The 25074-nt window shown below is 44.3% G+C and overlaps 1 protein-coding gene across 2 annotated transcripts; it reads right to left on the minus strand.

Annotated features, from left to right (window-relative positions):
• Positions 1-4139: 4139 nt before the first annotated feature.
• Positions 4140-24739, minus strand: NDUFAF6 (NADH:ubiquinone oxidoreductase complex assembly factor 6). 2 transcript variants are annotated; one of them, XM_081874610.1, is made up of 9 exons: positions 24513-24739; positions 21678-21777; positions 21132-21254; positions 15928-15984; positions 14868-14970; positions 13111-13244; positions 9693-9794; positions 4982-5038; positions 4140-4284 (listed from the first exon to the last, which is right to left on the minus strand). In XM_081874610.1, the coding sequence occupies exons 1-9, from the start codon at positions 24722-24724 to the stop codon at positions 4156-4158; spliced, it is 1017 nt and encodes a 338-aa protein (XP_081730736.1). In that variant the 5' UTR covers positions 24725-24739; the 3' UTR covers positions 4140-4155. The 2 variants fall into 2 exon arrangements, with proteins under 2 accessions (XP_081730736.1, XP_081730737.1); XM_081874611.1 differs by having other exon boundaries at positions 21674-21777; positions 24513-24540.
• Between the last annotated feature and the right edge of the window lie 335 nt (positions 24740-25074).

A 25074-nucleotide genomic window follows, 5' to 3' on the forward strand; every position in this document is an offset into this window, starting at 1 on the left:
GCAAGATGAGCGCCGCAACCCTAGAGTCGTTCGCAACTGGACTTAACTGTCAGGGGTCCTTTACCTTTACCCAACCAATCTGCAAGGATTATAATATGACCCACCTATTTGTGAGCCTGCATTGGGGGGAAAGAAAATGATACAGGGTTAATTTCTAGCCCAATGCGTTTTCTCATCTAAAATCATTTTGAAAGTGATTTTGGACAAAAACAACAACTATACTTAAATAATAATAAAAAGTTCAACAACGTGGACCAGCCAAAAAAGTTTTAAACTGTTCTGAAGTTAAAATAACAGCTAAGGAAGTACTTGCTTCTGCTGGCAATATTGTTAATGATATTGAAGAGATCAACAATGGGCTGCATCAATAGGAGTATAGCATCTAGATCAAGGGAAGTAATAGTGCCACTGTATTCTGCTCTGGTCAGACCTCACCTGGAGTACTGTGTCCAGTTCTGGGCACCACAGTTCAAGAAGGACACTGACAAACTGGAACGTGTCCAGAGGAGGGCAACCAAAATGGTCAAAGGCCTGGAAACGATGCCTTATGAGGAACGGCTAAGGGAGCTGGGCATGTTTAGCCTGGAGAAGAGGAGGTTAAGGGGTGATATGATAGCCATGTTCAAATACATAAAAGGATGTCACATAGAGGAGGGAGAAAGGTTGTTTTCTGCTGCTCCAGAGAAGCGGACATGGAGCAATGGTTCCAAACTACAAGAAAGAAGATTCCACCTAAACATTAGGAAGAACTTCCTGACAGTGAGAGCTGTTCAACAGTGGAATTTGCTGCCAAGGAGTGTGGTGGAGTCTCCTTCTTTGGAGGTCTTTAAGCAGAGGCTTGACAACCATATGTCAGGAGTGCTCTGATGGCGTTTCCTGCTTGGCAGGGGGTTGGACTCGATGGCCCTTGTGGTCTCTTCCAACTCTATGATTCTATGATTCTAACAACATTAAAAAACAGTCCTTTAGAGAGACCAAATGCACACGTGGCTTGATGGCAGGGTGCCAATGGCATCCTTCAGAATAAATCCTCTTTCAAACTAGCGGTGTGCCACATGAAAGCAGCACATTCCTATGCACCTATGAGCCCCAGTGAGACATGCCTAGTGGATGCACAAGGGATACTGCTATACATCCCACTGAGTTCAAAGAAAGTTGCTCCCAAATAAATGAGTATAGTGAATATGCATAGGATCGCACTGCAAATTTACATTTTTTTCTTTTCACCATAGACACTTGAAGAGTGGGAAACCAATCCAGCTGGGGCCCTCGCTATTCCAGAATGTCAGGAAAGCTCTTCCTCACAAATCAACCAGGATTAGCACATTCCAAACAACGTAGAATAAGTAGTCAAATAACTCCTGTAATTAGCCATTTCAATGAGATACAAATAATTATGCAACAATGCATTAAAGCACTGGTCCCCAAAGCGCAGCTTGTAATGGCCTTCACATTAAGTTATTATTTTGGGATTTTCCAAGTTTCCTTCGGTGCAATAGGCCCTCTGATTGAAACTGCAGTAGGATCTTCCGCTTAGACAAATTCATTATGTGGCACGTTGTTCACTAAAAGCACTGGATGCTGTTACACAACAAAGCAGCTGTGGGGATTAATCCTGATTAAAGTGGGGGGGGGAGGCGAGAGGGGGATTACATGCAGAATTTCATTCAACAACTCAACGATAGCTACAAAGACATAACGTGGAGAAACAGATAGATGACTGGGTGAATTGTGTTATACAGAACTGATATATGTTGTGCATCTGGGGCTTTGCTACCAACAGTGTACTACTGCTCATTTGCAAGATGCAAGGGCACCAATTCTTCCCTCCACCCCTCCTATTGTGACACTACCTTCAACTCACTATGGGTAGCTTACATTTGAAGAAGGGGCAGCCTTGCTGCAGGGGCAAGTCCGCTTGGTCCCAAGAAGCTTCCAGCCCAGTCCATTTAGGAGAAAGAAAGAAATTACTCTCCATATATATTTTTGTAAATAAGATATGGACCATGGCCAGGTTATGGTGTAGTCAAGTGCTGGGGAGCCTGTGGGGTGCCAGAAGTTGTTGAACTACAATTCCCAATACCTTGCTTGAACCATTTGCTATTCTGGCCAGAGCTGGTGGGACTTGGAATCCCACAACTTCTGAAGAAGTTTGGCCTAAACACACATGATGGAACAGGTGGCAAAGCTCTGCAGGCCTGGCTCTGGTGAATGCCTGGATAGGAGGTGGATGTGCTTCATTGGCAGAACACATGCTAGGCATGCAAAAGGTCCCTGGGCATCTCCGGGTAGACTCGGGAGAGAGTCCTGTCTCAAGCTTTTAGCTAGAAGGACCAATGGTTTGATTCAGTATCAGGCAGCTTCCTACGTTAAGACCACCTGGGAATTGCAAACAGCAGGATAACTTTTTTGAATGAATGGAAATGTTCAAGGTGATGCACAAGGCAGTGGAGATTCCCAAATACCGCAATACAGGTTAGAGGCACATTGGCTTGGTTCGCTCAACATAGTAGGCCACATGCAGGCTGCTGGAGAGGAGCTCACAGCTGCTTTGCTCCTTTTCCCAGTCTTTTTTTACTCCTGAACCAGGAGAGCAAGTTTTCCCCCTCCCCTTGGCTTCAGCTCATGGTTAGTGAGGACAGAGCTTAACCACAAGCTTGGGTTTGGACAGCAAGCTACGGTAAGTCAAACCCTGGCTTAGCTCAGCACGGCATTAGAATAAAAGAGACCTGCATCTGTGAGCCCCTCTCTCCAGGAGCCCACACATTCATGCAGTCCCAATAAGCCAGAGGGCTTTCAAAAAAAATAAATGTTTCTTTTCATTTGTTTGGCTTACTTTGCCGAGCAAACCAGGTTACTCTGACACAATTATCCTGACCAGTGGCTGCCAATGGTGTTTTATTGAGATTATTTTGGTTTCTAAAAAATATCACCCCAACTTCTAATTAAGACTAGTGAATCAAATTGATGATGCAGTGCTTCATTCTTCCACAATTACACCAACAAATACCTAGGCATTTACATCCAAAAGTACTTTCCTTACTTCTATACCGTTACATTGTAAAGAATGATGCAAAACATTGTTTCCCCATTAGGAAGATCACATTAGGTTAGTCATATATGAATATCCAAGCACTCATTTAGCTCTGGTTTCTACAGACATGTAAGCCATACTCAGCAGACACACCCTGGGAAGAGAAAAATAAGAGATTATATATTGCCGTAAAATTCAGAAGAACAAACCCCGTAGATGTCAAGAGTAACGTCTTTAAAGAGGAGTCATGTGACTGTCAGTGCTCATGAACTCCTGCATTGTTTGCACTGAGGAAACAGTTAAAAGGCATAATGTGGCTGTTAAGAGTCAATTGAAGAATGTGACCGACATATTGTTCAAGTTAAATGTTTGAGAAGGCTCCCCTCTTGTCCTCCTCTTTAACAACCTTCTGACAGATGGTTGCACAGCCATCAGCAAATGCTCAATTAAGGGTTTACTTTTAAGATATTTGTTTTCACTGTTAAATAAATTTAGCAATCCCATTTGGGGGACTTTTATCCACTGTCTGATTGGAACGTTTTGCATTACTTCCAAATGCCCTGTCTGTGAAAGCAGCTACCTCAGGAGAGGTCCAAGGCACATAAGTGGTACATCCCAATGTTTTGGCAGCTTCTCCAGAAGTTGTCTCTTTTTTAAAATCTTGTTTTTAGTCGTTTTTGAGATTTTGTTTTTATCTGTTGCAAGCAACAAAAGGAAAGGAAAGAGACAATTTAAATAAACAAATAGCTATCCAGGGTGTTCAACATAAGCAGCACATATGCCAGGAAAAAGTTTGCGGGTGCCTGTGGGCCCCTAGGAATTGGCTCCCCTGCCAGAGATCAGTCTAACCTAGAAGCCCAGCCAATGTGGTGTAGTGACGAGTGGTGGACATCAACGGGGAGACCTGGGTTCAAATTCTGGTTTAGCCAATAAGTTTACTCTGTGATACTAGATCAGTCTAATTCTCCTAACATGGTTGTTGTGAGCGTTTACAGTGGGCAGGGAAGGAGAAGAGAGTGAAAAACCATTATGTATGTCAGTTAGAGCAACCTGCAAGGTGAGTGAGGCTAAAACTCAGCCAACAATAACCAGAAAGACTCGGATCTCATGTCGAATACACTTTAATATGTTTTTTTCCAGGATCTAATATACAAATGCAAAGGTAGTAAAGTGCTCTTCCTGTGCAAACTTGGATGAAATATATCAAAGTCAACTTTCTGTATTTTATTCAAATAATCCTCAAGAGCAGCCTGGAAAAGAAAGGGATATTATTATTATTATTACTAAAGTGAAAGGACAAGAGATTAACAGCAGCAACAGATGAAACATCCATTTATAGTGATCAGTACCAAATAAAAATACCACACTGATGAAAATTAAGATGTCAAAAGCCAAGCCTGCAACAAAATGTTGGCAGTGTAGAGTGTACCTGATCAAGATATTCAATACTTTTCTTCCACCACTACCCCTCTTGGTTTTCTGTCCTACCCCCCCCCCCATGTTGTGCTGGGCATCCACTGAGTATGCTCAGTCTTCATTGGGATTTTTTTGTCTCCGTTCCACCCTCTTTAGCTTCCCCACACCCCCAAGAGATTTTGTACTTTTGCAAACCCTGGGATACTCAAAGCTTGTGGTTTCCTCCCTCTTGTGCAAAAGTGGTGCCATTCTTGTTACAAAACCAACAGCACCCACAGCCCAAACACTGGCTATGGAGAGAATGACGCTATCAGAAGCAGCACTGCAGAACACATCAATTTCCTATGTGCATCTAAGAAACAGGAGTTCTAAATTTCAAAGAAGGACTTGGGCACACTTGGGAGGGAACAGAGCCACCCAGATTACAAGCAGCACCCCAACCTTTCTTGAAGTATTCAGGGAGAGATCCATATAGCCCATTGCTGATCCAAGCTATTTTCAAGGGGGTAAAAATGCTGTAGCCCCACTTACGGTATAGAGAAAGGCAGGAAATGCTTTAACAGGAACATTCTTCCTGAAGGACCTAGCCTGCAGACAGGCAGAAAAAGCACATTAGATTTCAAGAGGCAATTTAAAATACTGAGCACACAGCAAGATTTTTCACGAACTGGGCACTGTCATGCCACGCACAATCAGGTTTATCATGTACATCAAAATGTAACAGCAGACCTGGGAAAACACGCCACAGTCCCTGCAAAATCTAACTGTGCTTCTTTACACTCTCTGTAACCTTTTGACTGCCAGAAACATGATCCTGTAGATTTCCCCTCCTCTCTGGACTATGCCATCACTATAGAAACACAGGAAGTCGTCGCACACCATTAGAACATTGAGCTCAGTATTGTTTACACTGACGGACAGTAGTTCTCCAGGCTTTCAGCCCAGACACTGAGGTCCAGCTCTGAGGGCCTTCTGATGGCTCCCTCACTGCGAGAGGTGAGGTTACAGGGAACCAGGCAGAGGGCCTTCTTGGTAGTGGCACACACTCCCATCAGATGTCAAACAGATAAACAACAATATGACTTTTAGAAGACATCAGAAGGCAGCCCTGTAAAGGGAAGTTTTTAATGTATTTTTAATTTTTGTGGAAAGCTGCCCAGAATGGCTAAGGCAACCCAGTCAGATGGGCAGCATATAAATAATTTTTATTATTATTATTATTTCAGGCAGGAGTCCTTCACAGCAGTAGCTGAGAATACCAGGAACTGAACCTGGGACCTCCTGTATGCAAAGCAGATGCTCTGAGCTACATCCCCCTCATCTAACAACAACAACAACAACAACAGTTTATTTCTATTAGTGCTGTGGTGACAATCCAAGCTTTGAACAATGAAATAGGCCAATGTCTGATCTATGCATGATCAAAGTTGTTGACTCACCCTCTTAATTGTGTTGCTGGATGTAAAAGGAAGTTTTATTTTGTATTAATGCATTGATCATCACAAAAAACATGACCAGGAATTGCACTACTCTCAAGCTCTAACTGAGGACCAACCACCAAACACTTTTTCTTGATTTGGAGTTGCCTTGAAGGTTTACAACCAAAACAAGAATATGTTTCGCACATCAGCTGCAACCCAGGTGTAAGACAAGCACATTAAGTAATGCAATAAGACAGAGGTGCCATTTGCGCCCCACTCAGTGGCAGTGAATTATGGTGCTGGAGGAGACTCTTGAGAGTCCCATGGACTGCAAGAAGATCAAACGTATCCATTCTGAAGGAAATCAGCCCTGAGTGCTCAATGGAAGGACAGATCCTGAAGCTGAGGCTCCAATACCTCCTCATGAGAAGAGAAGACTCCCTGGAAAAGACCCTGATGTTGGGAAAGATGGAGGGCACAAGGAGAAGGGGACGACAGAGGACGAGATGGTTGGACAGTGTTCTCGAAGCATGAGTTTGACCAAACTGCGGGAGGCAGTGGAAGACAGGAGTGCCTGGCGTGCTCTGGTCCATGGGGTCACGAAGAGTCGGACATGACTAAACGACTAAACAACAACAACAGTGGCTCAGGTAAGTAACCAAACTCCAACACACCCACTAGGCCAAGCTGAAAAGAGCATGGTATTTTCTCCTTAAATGCCCATCTTGCAAGACTGACAGCCAAATGTCAGGGCAAAAGAGCATAGCCATAATACTGCATGCTCTCTCCCATGTTCCAATGGATGCTGGACAGGAGAGCATACAGAGGCTTCACAGCACTGCATTGCTATTTCTGTGCTGGAACACAGAAGAAGACTATTTCAGCTGTCCAGGCAGCTGAAGAAGCATGAATGACTAGGTTGTGGTGTGTGGGCAGGAAGGATATGTTACAGGCAACAAGATATGCAACAAACAACAAGAAAGAGTGGGAAGCAACTGGCAGAGGAATGGACTCCACAGATTATTTGCATGGCTGAAGTAAATATTTCAGCGTCATTTGGATTTCAAATGCAGTTAAATATACCGTATTTTTTGCTCTATAAGACTCACTTTTTCCCTCCTAAAAAGTAAGGGGAAATGTGCCAGTAGAGTGAATGCAGGCTGCGCAGCTATCCCAGAAGCCAGAACAGCAAGAGGGATTGCTGCTTTCACTGCGCAGAGATCCCTCTTGCTGTTCTGGCTTCTGGGATTCAGAATAATTTTTTTTCTTGTTTTCCTCCTCCAAAAACTAGGTGCGTCTTGTGGTCTGGTGCGTCTTATAGAGCGAAAAATACGGTATATGTGTTTCCCCCATAACTTAAACAAAATCTTAATATCAAGTAACAATGACTTGCTTGGTTTCTAAGAATCCCTTTGTAGGCCAAGTTCTCCAACAACAGGAATATTTAGCATGTCAAAGCTAAAAGATGGCCAGTCATTACTGTCCTTGATAAAGCACCATCAAAAAGACTACGTCCGAGCCCCAAGGAATTCACAGAAATCAAACTGTTCAAGCATCCCTAGTCAATTTGCCATTTCCAATATTGTTATATTTGTTTGGGGTAAAGTATTGTTAACTGCTTTGGCCTCCCCCCCCCTTCTTTTTTTTGGAGGAAAAACCAGTGTAAAGAGATTGAATGAAATTAATACCATACTTTTTGCATTGTGGGGCCATGGGATTGGCTGCTGCTGTGAGTTGGAGATTGTTATTGGTGGCTGCTGCAAGGGCGGTTGTTGATTGGCTGTTGCTGTGTCAAATGAGTGGGCCTTTTGCTGCTTTTTTCAGTGTTGGGACAGAGGATAGGTTGCTTTGTCGATGTGTGCGAGCAGCATTGTCGGTCTGGCAGCTGAGCAATTTTTGGCATTTCCCCCGAAAAAAGCTCAACAACTCTGCCCCCCCCCCAAAAGCTCAAAAACTGTGGGCAATCCTCCCTAAAAAAGCTCAACAATAATTTTCTTAAATTTTGAGTCCCCCAGAAATAGGGGGTGTTTTATACACAGGGGCATGTTATGCACAGAAAAGTACGGTAAGTTAATTGAATTTGAAGGTCTGGCAGAGAGTACATTATTTCACTTTGCAAACATAAATGGATGTTAATCAATCAAGGGACACACAGAACTAAATCAGGATGCTAGCAGGAGTTACAACATTTCCCAGGGTTAAGTTTGCAATTCTGAGGACATCAAACTGAAAGAAAATCCGAATCATCTTAGACAGAAGGTTCATTTTGCCCTCTGCTGGCCATAAATGAAGATTCACTAGAACAGCAACTTTCATCAAGCTTTGCAGGCACTCATCAATTTAGTTTAATTTGCATTTACAACAGTCAATAATTTCAATCCGGTTACAGCTCAGTATATTGCCTGAAAATACAGTCCAATCTTGCCTGTGTTACCAGAAACATGAACTGACCCTTCAAAGCTCACTCACTGTAAATCATTTTTTTTCATCCATTCTCAACAGAATTAATACATATCCTTTATATATTATGGATTATACCTAGCTATTGCCTTTGTCTGTGTTGGTGGGTGGGGAACAGGGCTGGGACAAGAGAGGATGTCAATTTATTTAATGGTTTGCTGAGAAAGGAGCCTTCGTCCAATTGCGGAATCGGCAGCAGAGCAGCTTGCAAGTGGAGACGGGGGCATCCAACAAAAGTGCCAGCTGATTCTTCAACAAAAGGCCCTGTCCACAGCGCATCGCATTACTGTCAAACAGGACGAGCAGAGACCGCAGAACAAAAAGAAATGGGCCTTGTGGTTTGGGCTATGCTGCCCACGCCAGTTACAGCTCCTTCCCTTTTGCTGTGTTTTGTCTCGCTCAGTTTGTTAATGACAGCGCAGGCACCAAGAGGGGCACGAGAAAGCCCATGCCTCTTTCCATTGGCTTCGCAAAACCTGAAAGTGACAGCACTAATCAGGGAGACCACCTGGGCTGAACTGCAAGACAGCACCAGCTGCTAGCAGAAGCAGGTTTTCGGATGCATCCCCAGGAAAAGTATCTGAGCAGATGTCACTTTTGCAGGGGCCAAGTTACAGGCCGTGTCGATCGTGCTTTTAAAAACATGTAATTATACTGGGCATTTATAATTTTGAAGGGAAAGCATCCATGGGGGCCCTGATCTGGAACAAAGCGATGCATCAAAAATCTCTTGACCGCCCCCCAACCCAACTGCTATTTGCCCCTAAAGGGGTTGTTTCCAGCAAAACAGCACCTCTGGGAACAAATAGCAGTCAGGGAGGGGAGTATTTTCCCCAGGTTACTTGAATACTCTGAATTGGGGCTCGAAGGCTGCTTTTTCTTCAAATGGAAGCGGCTCACTTAAACACCGGGACTCAGCTATACGGCTGCAAATAAAACGTTTTAAATGCGCCGTAAAGTGCAATATATAAATGTGATGCTAGATGGCGACAGTGAGCTATGCCAAATTCAATGAAAAAAGCAGTTTTTCACAGCGTTTTTATATGTGTGTGGATTCCACCACACTTTTTTAAAAGCATGAACATTTATGAAAATATTTCCATGGCACCCTATCATAAAATATAGAATATCATAAAATATTCATATAAGACTTCTGATCACATTCAAAGCTCATTTTTCAGTCCCATCCTAGGCAAACAGGGTGGGAGCCATCGGCTCAAAGCCACCAACAACCAAAGGCTATACCGTCTACCATCAAAATGCTGGATGCTACGAACGTCTAAAGGGAGGAATTGTTTTGCACAGTCATTGTTTACAATAATATTCTTACAGAGATATCAGGAAAAAGGGCAGAAACTCACGTGCTCCAGATGTACGTGTGCTTGACTGGCAATGTCATATATTACATCCCTCATTTTCTTCTCCTGATTACGCCTGATGAAATCCTCTTGCGAAACACCATGCTAATACACCAGGAAGGGGGTGAGGAGGAGAAAACAACACAAGTTAAAAACATTTCTGGTAAATAAATTAGGAATGGCCTGCCTACACAATTGCAGCACAATTATCATTTTTAATTTGGCACTTCAAATCACATCGTGTCAGCACATGATCCCATACTCTTCCTCCCTCATGAAACTCCCTCAGGCTTTGCATACCCTGTACAGAAATATCATTCTACCTGCTTCTGGTCAGGCAAAAATAGCAAAGGAAAAATAAATGCTTCAAGGCACTAGCCAGCCACCATTTTTTAAAGAGAGGGGGCATTTGACAGAGGAAGTGGGGCAGCCTGATGGCTGTGTGGCCTAGTGGAGGGACGTCCAGCTCCCAAGAGACTGCGATCTACTCACAGACAAAAACCTGGCGGTGATCTGTCCCTTTTTGGGGGGTTCAGGACAAAGTTGATGACCTTTTTTAGAGGGTCAGGTCTAAAATGTTGAGCTTTCTTTAGGGGGGAAAGGGAAAAGTCGCTCACTAAAATATCGATCAGGAAACAAACAGCCTCCCAGCAAAAACTGTGTCTTCCATTCTAGGGATCATGTGTGAATCGAGGACGGGGTGAGAGGGCAGGGCCGCATCCTCTTTTCCCCCCGCAAAGGAAAAAGAGCCCGCGATCGACCACGATCGATTCAAACCTCTTGGGGATTGACCAGTTGATCGCAGTTGACCGGCTGGACACCCCTGGCCTAGTGGGCCCAATTCAATGCATTAGCGCTAACATATAACGCCCTAAACAGCTTGGGAACATAGTCTCTAACAGAGTGCCTTCCCCAGTATTAACCATCTTGGATCAACAGGTGAGGCTTCTGGGGTTGCCCTGCTGGTGTTGGCCCATGACAGGAATTTCTCAGTAAAGTGGTACCTCGGGTTAAGAACTCAATTCGTTCTGGAGGTCCGTTCTTAACCTGAAACTGTTCTTAACCTGAGGTACCACTTTAGCTAATGGGGCCTCCTGCTGACACCGCACTGCTGCTGCGCAATTTCTGTTCTCATCCTGAAGCAAAGTTCTTAACCCGAGGTACTATTTCTGGGTTAGCGGAGTCTGTAGCCTGAAGAATCTGTAACCTGAAGCATCTGTAACCCAAGATACCACTGTAGTGGTTCCTCACTTGCGGCATTGCCCTACCCTGGTGAGGCCCATCTGTCTTACCCATTATTGCCTTTCAGGGGGAATTTTAAAACATATTCATTTACTCAGGTATCTGATGGCTGAAAGGCATGGTTCCCGACAGCCCTGAAGTTGCTGGCTGAGAGAATGTGATTGTTTTAAAACTGTTCTTGGAACATTTTTAATGATATTGTTTCAGTGGTGTGTTTGGGCTGTTTGGGAAGAAGGGTGGGATATAAATTGAATTATTATTAATAATAAACGTGCGCCAGTCACTCCAAGAAACAAGCCAAACCTCCCCACCCTCGACTGTAAGTTACAACAGAGGCTTCCTGTTACCCAGGGTCACACTGTGACGGAGGCCAGTTGTGTATTTAACCAAGCACCTGGCTGCTGCAGGAAACGAAGGAACTCCATTCAGACAAGTGAGTGGGTGGACAGAAAAGGGACAGACCGTTCTATACCTCCTGCATGGCCAGTATGGAAACTGGCAGGGCAGGGTGTGTGATCCATCTCTCTTCCACCAGCCCTTTGGGTACAAGTGGCTTTGAAATCTAGCCTACTAAGAGGCTACCAGCCCACATTCCTGGCTGGACTGCAGAGACAGCAGCTCCCCTTCCTCCATGGCCTTTAAGCAAACTAGGGGGTGGGAACTGGAGGCAACTACGGGCTCTTTATTGTACTAGGCCAGTGGTTCCCCCATTGCTGTGGACTCCCTCTGTTTTTCAAAGGCCAAGCCACAGACCCTCACTTTTGAAAATGTCAATATCTCCAAGATAGTTTTTTGTTATGTGAATGGTGCCACAGTACACATCATTTTACTAGGCTGTGACAAAGCCAAACCACATGTTTAACTGAAACTGTCACAACTTGCCAGCCTGTTTCCCTCTGCTTTCCCTTCCTCTGTAGTTTTCCTGTGTCAAATTTTAGGTTGTAAGCTCCTCAAGAGTAGGTACGTTGGTAAAGGTAAAGGTAAAGGGACCCCTGACCATTAGGTCCAGTCGTGACCGACTCTGGGGTTGTGGCGCTCATCTCGCTTTATTGGCTGAGGGAGCTGGCATACAGCTTCTGGGTCATGTGGCCAGCATGACTAAGCCGCTTCTGGCAAACCAGAGCGGCACACGGAAACGCCGTTTACCTTCCCGTCGGAGCGGTACCTATTTATCTACTTGCACTCTGACGTGCTTTCAAACTGCTAGGTGGGCAGGAGCAGGGACTGAGCAACAGGAGCTCACCCCATCCCTCTCAACAGGTAACATTGCACTCCACAGGAATCAGCAACGTATCATCAAGAAGCACTTTGTTCCAAAGATTAGGTAAAAAGCCTTTCAGTTATTTCCTGCTCATTATCAGAACAGAGTCGAGCCACGTGACTGAGAGAAGCCCTTTCAAGAAAGGAACGATACTGGAATGTTTGATAATGGAAATGCATGCTAATAAGCCATCAAATTTTACATCAATATCCTGATCAAATACAGATGCTGTTACAGTAGCACACGTCATCTTAAGGGTGAAACTTAATTTTTGCAAATTTCTTCAGTGAGGGGTCTTAAAAATATGCTTTTGGGTGTGGGGAATTCAAATCTTCTATTATCTTTGTGACTGGACAACTTTTAGTGTGCTAAGTCTATGTTTGATTAAGAAGCAAATAAACTGCTCTCGGAAAGCCAAAGAATTTTATCTTCTGAAAGTGTCAGGTAATATAAAATATGTATAAAATAGAAACAAAAAATAATATTAATCTATACCTCCACTGAAATGAGGCTGCATTTTAAGTTGTATTTTAATCCTGTTTTTAAGTTGTGTTTTAATCAATTGTTTTTATACCTGATGTTAGCCGCCCTGAGCCCAGTCTTGGCCAGGGCGGGAGGAGTATAAATAAATTATTATTATTATTATTATTATTATTATTATTATTATTATTATTATTATTACTGCAAGTACTTGGCAATCATTTTTATGTGCATTTTATTTACCAAGCAAAATGAAATTATATTAATGTAACCAAAATATATTTTGGATTCTCAAGTGATGTTACAAACTTTTTAGCACCTCTCATTGTTGGAATGTGAAAGTTGAAAAATTCAACAAGCCCTACTGTTAAGAGTCTGGAGGAAAAAATGCAGTTGTGATTACTGCTATGAGTTTGGATCCCAGCTGTATCGCCTTACCAGCATACATATGTCCATGGGCAGAAACACCTTCCCTCTGCTAGCATGGAAGGGAGTAGCTCTTAAGCAGGTTACAATGCCTTGCGCTTTCCCGATGTGACTGGCAGCGTGGTCGGCATGGAGGTCCTTCACACCTGTCCTTGCAGAAACAGAAGATCAAAACCACCCTGTGAATGAAACCCTGAGCAGAGTTACTGGAAGGCATGCACGTTCAGCCCATTTGCAAAGCTAAGCAGGGTCCAATATGGTTTCAACCAGGATGGGAGACCACAGGTTAAGATTCCTGCATTGCAGGCGGTCGGACCAGGTGACCCCCGGGATCCCTTAAAACTCTACCATTCTGTGATTCTATGTTCCACTGCACCCAGTGGGGACTTACTTCCAAGTACACACGATTAGCTGCAAAGCACAACTCAAGCCACAAGCAACGTTAAAACAGTAGCTGTCCGAGGACAGAACTGCACGTTATAGGGCAAACGCGAGGTTTCCCTTCTCTACGTTTGCTTAGTGGGAAGTGGGGATCATTTGTAAGGAAGTGCAGTGTGGAGCAATGTTCAGCTGTTCCCTCACCCAGCAATTCTGCCATACAAAGGATGCACCGTGTCCCAGGTTTGCAAGATCTAAGAAAATGCAGGTTTGGAAAATTGTGTTTGCCAAGATGGCATGCAATCCCACTGCTGGCAAAGTAACACAGCTTGGGGACAGATCACATGCTTTGTATGCAGGAGGTCTCAGGATTAATTTCTGGTAGCTCAGACTAAAATGATCAGATGGCAGATGATGGGAGAGGCCTTTGCCCAAGGCCCTGGACAGCTGCTGCCCATCAAAACAGAAACTTGGGATGTTGTTGGAGCACCTCCCATCATCCTTGACCACTGGTCCAGTTAGCCAGGGATGACGGGAGTTGTAGTTCAACAACAGCTGGAGACTCAAATTTGGGAAACCCTGGAACAGACAATACCGAGCCAGATGGGCAAATGTCATTTCAGCATTAATATTAGAATATTTTCAACACAAAGGAAGAATCTCATTTTGTATTGATAGTAAATACTAGAGCTAGTCTCCAAAGACTGCCCTTATGACCTGACAGTAAAGACAAAACGTTTTATCCCAGTGCTTGATTTACCACTGTACTGGGCAATGCCTAGGACAACGGTAGGCTCATAAACCAAGAGCTCAACCCCTGAGTGCCTACAAGACAACTGAAAAATTATGAGCAAGGTGGCTCCAAAAGCAGATGCTGAATTTGCTGTACCATATTTCTCTCATGCTAACTGCAACTGTTGTGATTATAGTGCTGTGTGAAATTGCAAGCGTCAACACCAAGTCTATATACACTGGTACCTCGGGTTAAGAACTTAATTCGTTCTGGAGGTCCGTTCTTAACCTGAAACTGTTCTTAACCTGAAGCACCACTTTAGCTAATGGGGCCTCCTGCTGCCGCCGCACCGCTGGAGCACGATTTCTGTTCTCATCCTGAAGCAAAGTTCTTAACCCGAGATACTATTTCTGGGTTAGCAGAGTCCTGAAGCGTCTGTAATCCAAGGTACCACTGTATAAGCCAATTTTTCAAACAATGTTGAAATGCCTCACAAGCTTCATATCCGCACCATATATCTAAAGCGCATGGCTTGCCCCAGAGAATCCTGGGAACTGTAGTTTGTTAGGGTGTTGGGACTTGTAAACTACAGTCCCCAGGATTCTGCACCCATCGATAAAAGGGTATTAACAGACAAGGTAACTAAAGAGGTGCTTACCAAGCATTTCCAACGTCAGATAAAGGATAGCGCTTTGGGTGTTTTCAGCATATGCTTCAAGCTCACCGATATCCCGATAGGCTCTATCATCCATGTTTTTTTCCTAGGAGTTTGAACACAGAAAGCAAAACCTGTTTCCTAACACTGGGCTAAGTTGGTTGAATGAATTGCTGGTATCAAAGCAAACTCTCATCACGGAAAAATAGCGAATAGAGAGCAACAAACCGCAATCCCTGCTTCAGACGAAATGGGAAGTCAAGGCTTCCTGGTTCATATTATCCTGTTCGCTACAGGAGAGAAGCAGAACAGGAGCAAACAGGCAGTGTGCACCAGCATGCTGCTCATTCCCAATACGCCAATAAGTTTGGCTTGTTGTTATGTATGAACACAGCCATGGTTTGAGGCTGGCTTAATTTGAAACTAATCATAGCTCTCACTGCAGTTTAGGGCTCCCCTGGGGGGCGGGGAATAATGGGTCATATCCAATGCTGCCTAACAGGGTTCCAATTCCACAACAGGACTTCTCCTTCCTGTCCCAATGCACCACCAAAACCAGTGGGTCTCCCAACCCTCTAGAGCAGTGGTTCCCAACCTTTTTTTTGGCCATGCCCCACCTAAGCATCTCTAAAATCCTGATGCTCCCCCCCCCCATGACATATAATTCTTATTATTCAAAAAGTGAACTCCTGTTCACGTGGAGGAAGCCTAAAAGGCCATTAACCTGGTCTAAACAAGCTTCCAAATTGCCCCCCTTAAAAATCAAATTGCCCCCCTGTGGGGCATGTGCCCCACATTGGGAACCACAGCTCCAGAGCAAATTTGGAGGGTGTGAGGTGTGGGGAAGGGATGTTCCATTGCACAAGTAGAAAAGCAGAGCTGGATACAATGCAATGACTGTAACTCAAGTGTAAATATGCTCTTAGTATAATGAAAAATCCTGTAAGAAAACTTTATTCCTATATGGAGGGGGGTATTTTGTTTCCCACAGGCTTTCTGGGCAGAGAATCAAGTAGAAGAAAAGCTCACATGGATGAATATTTTAAATGGGGAAAAACCTTACCCTTTCATCAATAATCTTCATAAGCCACCTTTTGGTTAACTTTTGCCTCTTGATTGCCTGGAAATGATGGAACACAATGTAATCATTTGAGAACAAGGAAAAGCCAAACCAGAATATAGTTAGGTCAGAACAGAGAGCACATGGGGAAAGAGCAATACTGACAATACCAGCTTTTATTAGGTCATATTTTATTTGCATGTTGTTTTGTTCTCATGTGTCTTAAAACTACTGATTTATATAAAGTTCCCTTTCCATCATCATATCATATAAATCAGTCACTCAATAAAGGATTGTTTCTTTAAAAAAAGGAAGAAAAAGCCAAACTTTCCCCCATAATCCTATTTACTCCAGAGAGACATCTTGAACACATCAGGTTTTCTGCCAGATGCGTAGTTTAAGTTGGGATTTTAACATTAACATCCAAGCTAATTTAGAGAAAGAATGGAGAGTGATAGCATGGGCTGAGACAACTCTCTTGCTCATCAGTGATAGCAGCTGAGTGAACTATCAATTATGGCAATAAGAGATAAATATCAGAAGTATTGATTAATCCACCACAAACTACTGGTGAATGCCAAATAAGACATTAAAGAGACACATGCTATGAGCATCCATGTTCACCTATGTGAAGGAAGATAGACTCTAACATGATACTGCTGTCATGTTATGTTGTTTCTATTTGTTTTAGCTGGCATATATTTTAAGATGTTTTAAAATCATTGTTAACACTGCGGCCATTGGAGCTTAATTTTATGGGGTAAAAGGTAAAAGTAAAGGATCCCTGACAGTTAAGTCCAGTCGCACACGACTGTAAGGTTGCGGCGCTCATCTCACTTTACTAGCCGAGGGAGCTGGCATTTGTCCGCAGACAGTTTTTCCGGGTCATGTGGCCAGCATGACTAAGCCGCTTCTGGCAAAACCAGAGCAGCACACGGAAACGCCATTTACCTTCCCACTGGAGTGGTACCTATTTATCTACTTGCACTTTGACGTGCTTTTGAACTGCTAGGTTGGCAGGAGCTGGGACCGAGCAACAGGAGCTCACCCCATTGAGGGGATTCGAACCACCGACCTTCTGATCGGCAAGCCCTAGGCTCAGTGGTTTAGACCACAGCGCCACCCGCGTCCCGTGTTGTTTTATGGAGTGGCATCCCCTAAATCTGCTCTGGAGGGTTGGATGAACCCCCAAAACATATTCAGTGGGTATGCTGGGAGAGGAAGCTCTGCTGTGTAGTGAAAACTGCTTGCACTAGCAGAACTGCTTAGCTGGGTTATCACCCACAGATGTTATTTTATTCTGTAGTTAATATTGTAAGCCACCTTGGATGAGCGATACCCACCAAAGGAGGGATGTAGATACTTTTATAAATAAAAAACAGACTTGGGCGTAGGGAGAGAAACCATTTATCTCAGGCTCACCGCAAGTTGCATATGAAAATCAGGAACCCCAGGGGGTTGCAGAAAGGGTATCCTGTCCCTTCCACTTTTCTCTTTACAACCCCATCACCAGAAAGCAAGTTAATTTGCTGTGTGTTTTATTATTATAATCTGCTTTGAGATGCCTTGGAAATGATTTGATCAAAAGGCTAAGTATATATCTTGAAAATAAATGCTGGGAATGACAGAATAAAGACTGGCAAGCAGATAGATTATTTTTATTTTTTATTTTTAAAAAATCATGTATGTACCAGAAAAACGCGAATTACACCCAATTTAGAAGTGTATGAAGTCTGGTACGCCAACCAGCTTGGAGGAAGAATTGGCCCCACTGCACCGTAAATACTTTGACTAAACAATAAAATTCTTATCAATAACACGTGCCGAGTAGCGAAAATATGGTGCGCAATCTGTGCAGCAGCAGCAGAAATGTTAATTGCTTGAATAACACCACTCTTTCTGAGAGACTCTCTTCCCTCTCTGACTCAAAAAAGAATAAAGTTATGACTCATCTATAAGGGGCACTCAGAAAAACAAGTCTGGACAAGTCCATAGCAAAAAAAAAAAAGAAAAAGTATAGTAAACAAGCTGTACTGGACTTGGAAAGGGAATCAGGGAACAAGAGCCAAGCTCATGAGGAAGCCATTGAAAAGGAACTTGGCAAAATTATTCACGTCCCTTCCTGGAGGGAGACACCAAGGACTGGAGAACAATAAGCATTCTGCCATCTGTTGAAACGTGTACACTGCATGGCACATGCAGCAGCCTGGTATAGTGGTTAGAGTGTTGGATTAGAACAAGAAAGATCCAGGTTTGAGTCCCTACCGTCACCCACCGTCTCTCAGCCTAATCTATTTTTTCAAAAAAAAACCAAAACATTATTTATATTTTTCAGATATATACATTTCACTGATTTTACAATCATTTTGACATTTTAAAACTTGCCTTCCTTCCCCCTATTTCTGCGGTTCCTTAAATTTATTTTTTAATATGTTCTGCCTATCCAAATTAACTTTTCTTACTCATTTATTTATCTTCTTTAAATACATACACTTATGTAACTGCCGGCTATAACAGCAATCCTGCCAGTGTTTTTATCTGTTTAAAAAGTTATCTGTAAATATTAAACAAACCATTTCCAGTCTTTTATTAAAAGTTTGTTATCTTCATTTCTTATTCTTCCGGTAAGTTTCGCCATTTCTGCATATTCCATTAAGTTTGTGTATCTCAGCCCAATCTACTACCTCATACGGTTCTTGTGTGCATAACAGGGGAGGGATACTTATGTACATACCAGAGATCTTTGGAGAAAGGGAAGGGGTTTAATTGGGGAGGGGGTGTCCTTCTTCAACCAGGCCTTTGGGGTTACTGTTCTGTTGCTTCGGTTTTGACTATTTATTTGTGCTTTTACCTTGCTTTTATCTTGCAAACCGCCCTGCGATCATTTTATGACAGGCAATATATAAATTTAATAAATAGATAAATGGGGGGGGGAAGTGGTTGCTCTGGAAATGCCTTCTCTGAAAATTAATCCAAAGCACGCACATTCCTCTCCAGGGTCAACCTCTGCTGGGGAGCAGGGAAGAAAACCTTTTGTACTTTTCAAGAGTACTCTGCTGATTGGCCAAACCCTCCTCATATGAACAACTGGCCCTTTGCACCCCTATATCAGTTATGCCTTTAAACAAAAAGGTGTACTTAAAAATAAAATCAAGATTAATGGACAGACAGGCAAGCATTCACACTAAAAGACAGGAAGTCTGCCAGAAGCATAGTGGGGAGAGCATTGTGTGAAACCCAAGACTAATGCCTGATTTGCTGGTATATATATATATGCCATTTCAGTTGTGGAGCCAAGCTCACCTTGTAGTTGAGGGACACAATACAACATCTTTTTTCACACCACATCTGCCTTTACCCACAAAATAGTATGGAAACTTGAATATCTAACCAATAAAAGCATTCTGCACTGAAGATTTGATCACTCTTACAGATTTGATTATTCTTCTATTATTCTTGACTTTAATATCATTACATACATTTAAAAAGCAATATGGCCACCTTTTATAGTAATTGCTTTTTAGCACAACATTGGCTTTAAAACACTGTATATTGACATCTAAAATAATTTACTAGGAAGCAAGTTTCATCTTTTTTAAAAACAACAACAACTGGGTGACTGTCAATAAAGAATGCTTAGAAATACAGGGTTAACCTCCTAAAATGCACCAGGTGGAGGTCATTTCAATAAAATATATTTCAATAAAATATATTCACATCTGTGTTTTGTAATTTGGTTGCAAAAGCCATAGCTCTATGGCAAACCACAGGCAACAGGGCCCAAGTTCAATTCCTAGTATCCCCAGGGAGGACTGGGAAAGATTTCTGTCTGAAGACCCTCATGAATTGCTGCCACTATGGTGTTAGATGGTCTGGCTTGGTAGAAGGCAGTTTTTTTACTGTTCCTCTGAAATTTCTGGGAATCACATTGGGGGACAAACTAAGCCAGCCTTTGGGAAGGGCATTCTGCTCACCAATGACATTCACCACTGATGAGTGGATTTGCGAGCATCTAGACATCAGCAGAATCAACCTGAGTTGATTCATAACAGAATGGAGCACAGCAAAGCATTCCCATTGTATCCTTGGCTATTTTCCCTCAAGATCAGCAGGTGATTTTGTGGAGAGCTGCTTAACTTTTAATCTACTTTGCTTAAACCAGATGAAACACTCTGCAGATTTCCTAAATTGGGGTACAGTGGTACCTCAGGTTACATACACTTCAGGTTACATACTCCGCTAACCCAGAAATATTACCTCAGGTTAAGAACTTTGCTTCAGGATGAGAACAGAAATCGTGCTCCGGCGGCGCAGCGACAGCAGGAGGCCCCATTAGCTAAAGTGGTGCTTCAGGTTAAGAACAGTTTCAGGTTAAGTACAGACGTCTGGAAAGAATTAAGTACTTAACCTGAGGTACCACTGTATCTAACTGTCGGCCTGATAACATCATTGTCCCATTGCAACCCCACTGGGGCAGATGCTAGCTGCAGGTGTGGCCACACCACACTCACACACATCAAAGCAAACACACACCAAACAGAGTATTCACTGATCAGCAGAGGAACAGGTGGGGTGGCAGTGGTAGTAGCATTTTACTCCACATCACAGCCCTGGGCTGGGTGGAAAGGTATTAAACCATCCTGCTAAGCCCCATGGAATTACCCACCAGCCTCTGACCCGATTTACCATTTCCAGCCCTGAAGAAAGCACCTCTCCTCTACCTGCTGCCATCGAGAGCAGATTGAAGGGCCCCAGAAAGAGGAAATTGCACCCCAACCTGCGGCAAATGATTCCTTGCTGTTTCTCAGGGCTCTCAATGACGGAAGGTAGGCGTGAGATGGGGGATTTCATTCAGCACTGCCAATGCCACCATTGACCTGGTGGGCCTGGTGCACTGCCCTTGGTTTAGATGCTTGAAACAAAGAGGCCCCAGGGTATCACACTGAAGAATGCTGAGCTTTACAGGTCAGTTATAATGCCTGGCCTAATCTTCCCATGACTTTCCAATGCAAGGAAATACCAAAATTCCCACTCAGAGGTAAACTGCAGCTGTGCTTGTATTTCCTCTTTAAAACATCTGAATCACCTTGAATTCAAGCTGCTTAGACCAAGTGCATCAAAAATGGCTGGTTTGCAAACAGCATGTCCTGGGAGATGAAAAGAATGGCAAACACACGTGATTTGTAGTACACATATATACTTCTTACCTTCCACAGCTCTACAGCAACTGGTTGTTGTGGTGGGTTGTCATGATACATGTCTTCCACAGCCTGCCTCCAAAACTGTATTCTCATCAAGCCGATTGTCTTCTGAGTTACGGATTCTTTAATCTGGAACAGCAGCAACGTTGTGTTGGTAGTGAATATTGCTGCAATTTATTGATCTTAAAATAATTAAGCCAACATTTCTTTCTTTGCATATACCCAATTCCTTGAGTGCCACCTGCTATGTTTCACCGCACAATCAAGCTGGCACTGCACAAAACAAAGATTTTAGACATTACAAAGGGACAGTCAACATGGTGCCGTCCAGATGATGTGAACTCCGACTCGCAGCCAGAATGGCCAATGGGAATTGTGGTCCACAATATCATGTAGGCTACCCTTGCTGCAGCCACTCAAAGAGATGTGGGGTACATTATGGAAAGTTCACTGAACAGATCAGTGTAACATGGAACTGGAAAAAAGGCAAATTTAAATGTCACTTTTAAAGAAAGGAGCCAAGATTTTACTAATGTATAATTTAATACCTGCCTGGGCTAGTTCTACATTGAAGGCCCTCAGAGCAAAAGCAGAGCGGCGGCACTCTGCAGGCAACAGTAATGAACAGAGGAACCCTTCGTAGTCACGTTTCCTAGAGAGGAAAACAAACATAGATACAAGCGTTATGTTCTGTCACAAGCTCATTTAAACAAAAGTGAAGGAAATACAAACTGTCCCCAGTTCAGGGAATGCCTGATGCAATTTCAAGCACTCTTCCTGTCAAGACCACCCACACATACATTAGCAAACAAACCCCCAGTGGGAGAATTTGTGGTTTAAACTTAAAACCCATGGAGATGTTTGCAGTTATATTCCCCATCCAACCGCTCCTGCCTAGAACACTACCATTCAGTCAACCCTTGGGAATACAGGAAGTGGTCTTCTACCAAAGGAGACTATTGGTCCATTTAACTTATTACTGTCTACACTGACCAGCAGCAGCATTCCACAGTTTCAAGGAGTCTCTTTCAACCCTACCTGGAGATGCTGGGAATTGGACCTGGGAGCTTCTGCCCGAAAAGCATGTGCTCCTCTTTCAATCCCTAGACTGGCTTCCTGTTCAGTCCAGGGGCCAGCAGAAACTCTTTGTTCTTACAGTATCTCTATACTGTCCTATCCCAATATAATGCTGCCGAAAACCTTTTCTCCTGCTCTTTCAGCATTGAAAAAACATATTCTTCTCCCAGAATACCTCTGCTTTCTTCTCCCTTTTCTGTCTCCCCTGTATCAGTTTTCAGACTGGAAGTTCCAGAGGGCAGGAACCTCTTGTACTCTACAAAAGGAGCAGTGCACACTCATAGTAGACTTTTACACCACCAATGCTTAACTCTGGGCTGCTGTGCTATGCAACGTCAGGGGTTCCCAATACTATAAAAAAATCAGCGGTGTGACAGGATTGGGCATAATTATTTCCATCATGGTTTGGGGAATCACTTGAAAGCGTATCATGCACCACTGAACGAGCAATACTGGTTTTCTAGTTATAGAGCATCACTAAAAAGCAGCAGCAGCAGCGATCATATACCAGGGATGTCCAACCAGCAGGTCGTGATCTACCGGTAGATCCCCAGCTGATCCTGGTAGATCACAGGATCCTTATCGTGTACAAAAAGTTATGGGGGGGGAGCTAAAAAAAACCTCTGTGAAATCCTCTGTGCAATCCTCAATAACTCTGGGCACTTCCTTCCTTAAAAAAGCAATTCTGAGCAATCCACCCACCCCACGCACGCTCCTCCCCCCTCCAATGACAATGGGTAGATCACTGCCAGTTTTTTTATACTGGGAGTAGATCAGTCTCTTGGGAGTTGGACATGCCTGTCATATACAACTCCTCTACCTGCAGTATGGCATGATGGCAGTTCATTCTACCACTTCAGCACTGAAGCCTCCTGCCTTTGGAACATGAAACAGAACAGCAAAATGGCTCACGGCCACTAGACCCCAAAGTCAAGGTGAATAATCCAAGGCTGCCCAAGTAATTTTGGCAGCCAAGCTGGAAAATTCCACAAACACCTCCCCCAGGGAGTAAAACTGCTATAACAATCAATTACGTAAGTAGCAACTTGCTTCACCCTAAATCAGCCGGCCTCAAGCCAGCGTTTTGCAATCTCATTCTGCTGTACGTGCTTTGAAAACTTTGATTCTAGAGAAAAGCTGTGCCTGCCTTTGTTTATAAGAACATAGGAAGCTGTTTCTTTCTGAGTCAGGATTTCGTGCCAGGGTCTTGCAGCCCTACCTGGAGACGCTGAAGATTGAATTCGGGACCTTCTGCATGCAAGGCAGATGGCTCGACCACTGAGATACTCCCCTTCTCTATCAATCTCACTGTCTGGTAGGTTAGTTCAGATGCAGGATCTACCAGAGAGCAAAGAACTTCTGACAAGGCTCTTCACAGAGCAACAAACTTTATTAAATGACTTCTGAAGTAAGGATTATGGTGTCATACAAGTACAGGGGAAACCCAGTTTCAGATCTCCACTTAGCCATGGAGCTCAGTAAGTGAGCTTGGGTCAGTCAGCAGCAGCTGCCAGGCTAACCCAACTCACAAAGTTGTTCCAAGGCAGCCATCGCCAACCTGGTGCCCTCCAGATGTTGACCCTGAACTGGGCCCAGCAGCTCACTAGCAGCCAACACATTGCTTTTGAAGGTGAGCATAACATGATCCCCCCATCTTGCTGTCCAACACATTGCATGGGCAGAGACAGCATTCTGTACCAGCTACAGCTTCTCGACTGCTTTTAAAAAGGAGGCCTGCATAAGGTGTATTCATTGCAGTAATCCACAGCTTGGGCAGCCAGCCAGTGTGGCCTAATAGTTTTAGAGTGTCAGACTAGGACCCGCGGAAGCCCAGGGTTCAAATCCCCCCTCTGCCATGAAGCTGGCTGGGTGACCTTGAGCCTGTCACTGGCTCTCAGAATCGTTGTGAAGATTAAAGGAGAAGCGGACAGAACCATGTTCCCCCACCTTTTCACTCCTGGGAGAGAAAAAATGGAAAATAAATATTAATTCCCACCAGGCCCATCCAGCACATCCGGAAGGCACCAGGCTAGATAAAATTGGGGTGGGTTGGAGGAGGAGACACCATGTGCTCCGCTAGAGGTAACCCCCAAGGAAGGAATGTACACGGGTCTCCCTCTTTTCACACGATCGCAGCCAAACCCTCCCGGGGCCACCGAGAAGCGCCGAATGCGCGGCACATATCATATGCACCAACAGCACACGTGCACCAACATATCATCGCAGCGTCTCAAAAATAATCCGAAACGAAAAATCCGAGCCGCGGGTAGGAGGAATCTGGGCGGGGGAAAGCTCTTTGCAGCGACTCACCGCAGCAGCTCCATGCAGTAGCGCTCGCCTTCCCCTGCCCCCGACTGGTGAGAGGCAGCGGCCGCAGCCGGCGCGCCCCCTCCGCAGGCGGTGGGGCAGAGCAGCCGGCTGCGGCCTGCGAGCGGACCTCGGAGCCGCCAGGCGGAGGGAGACGGGCGCAGCCCTCGGCCCAGAGCCGCCGCCGCCGCCACTGCAGCCACGGCCGCCGCCATTCTGCTCAAGCCCCGCCCCGCCTGTCAATCAGAGCGGGATTCTCCCGGGCCTTCTCCTTGCGCCGACCAATCGGACGCTCCGCTGGGCAGCTCCGCCCCCTCCTGTTAATCAGCGCCAGACTAAGTCCCGCCCTTCGCTGCTTTACGTACTTAAAGGGCCAGAGTCCTACCACCGCCTTCACCTCGTGAAAAGCTGCAGTGCGTTCTTGTGCCCGACTCCGCAAAGGTTAATTTCTGTCGTGCTGTGTCCCACGGGGCTTATTCCAGGTAAATGCATCTAGAGTGGCAGCCGTAGGCTACCCACCTGCGAGCGCTGAACTCAATGGGCTTACCTCTGGGTTTTTGTTTGG

This window comes from Podarcis erhardii, assembly GCF_964252035.2.
Source record: "Podarcis erhardii genome assembly, chromosome: 8".
In the NCBI taxonomy this organism is placed as follows: Eukaryota; Metazoa; Chordata; class Lepidosauria; order Squamata; family Lacertidae; genus Podarcis; species Podarcis erhardii.

Excerpts from the sequence above, each read along its gene's own strand:
- NDUFAF6 (XM_081874610.1), bottom strand. The coding sequence starts at position 24,724 with ATGGCGGCGGCCGTGGCTGCAGTGGCGGCGGCGGCGGCTCTGGGCCGA. Across the intron at positions 9,795-13,110 it reads CCATGGACATATGTATGCTG|CATGGTGTTTCGCAAGAGGA; the intron begins GTAAGGCGATAC and ends CTGGTGTATTAG. Across the intron at positions 4,285-4,981 it reads TTCCTGCCTTTCTCTATACC|GCTGCTCTTGAGGATTATTT; the intron begins GTAAGTGGGGCT and ends TTTCTTTTCCAG.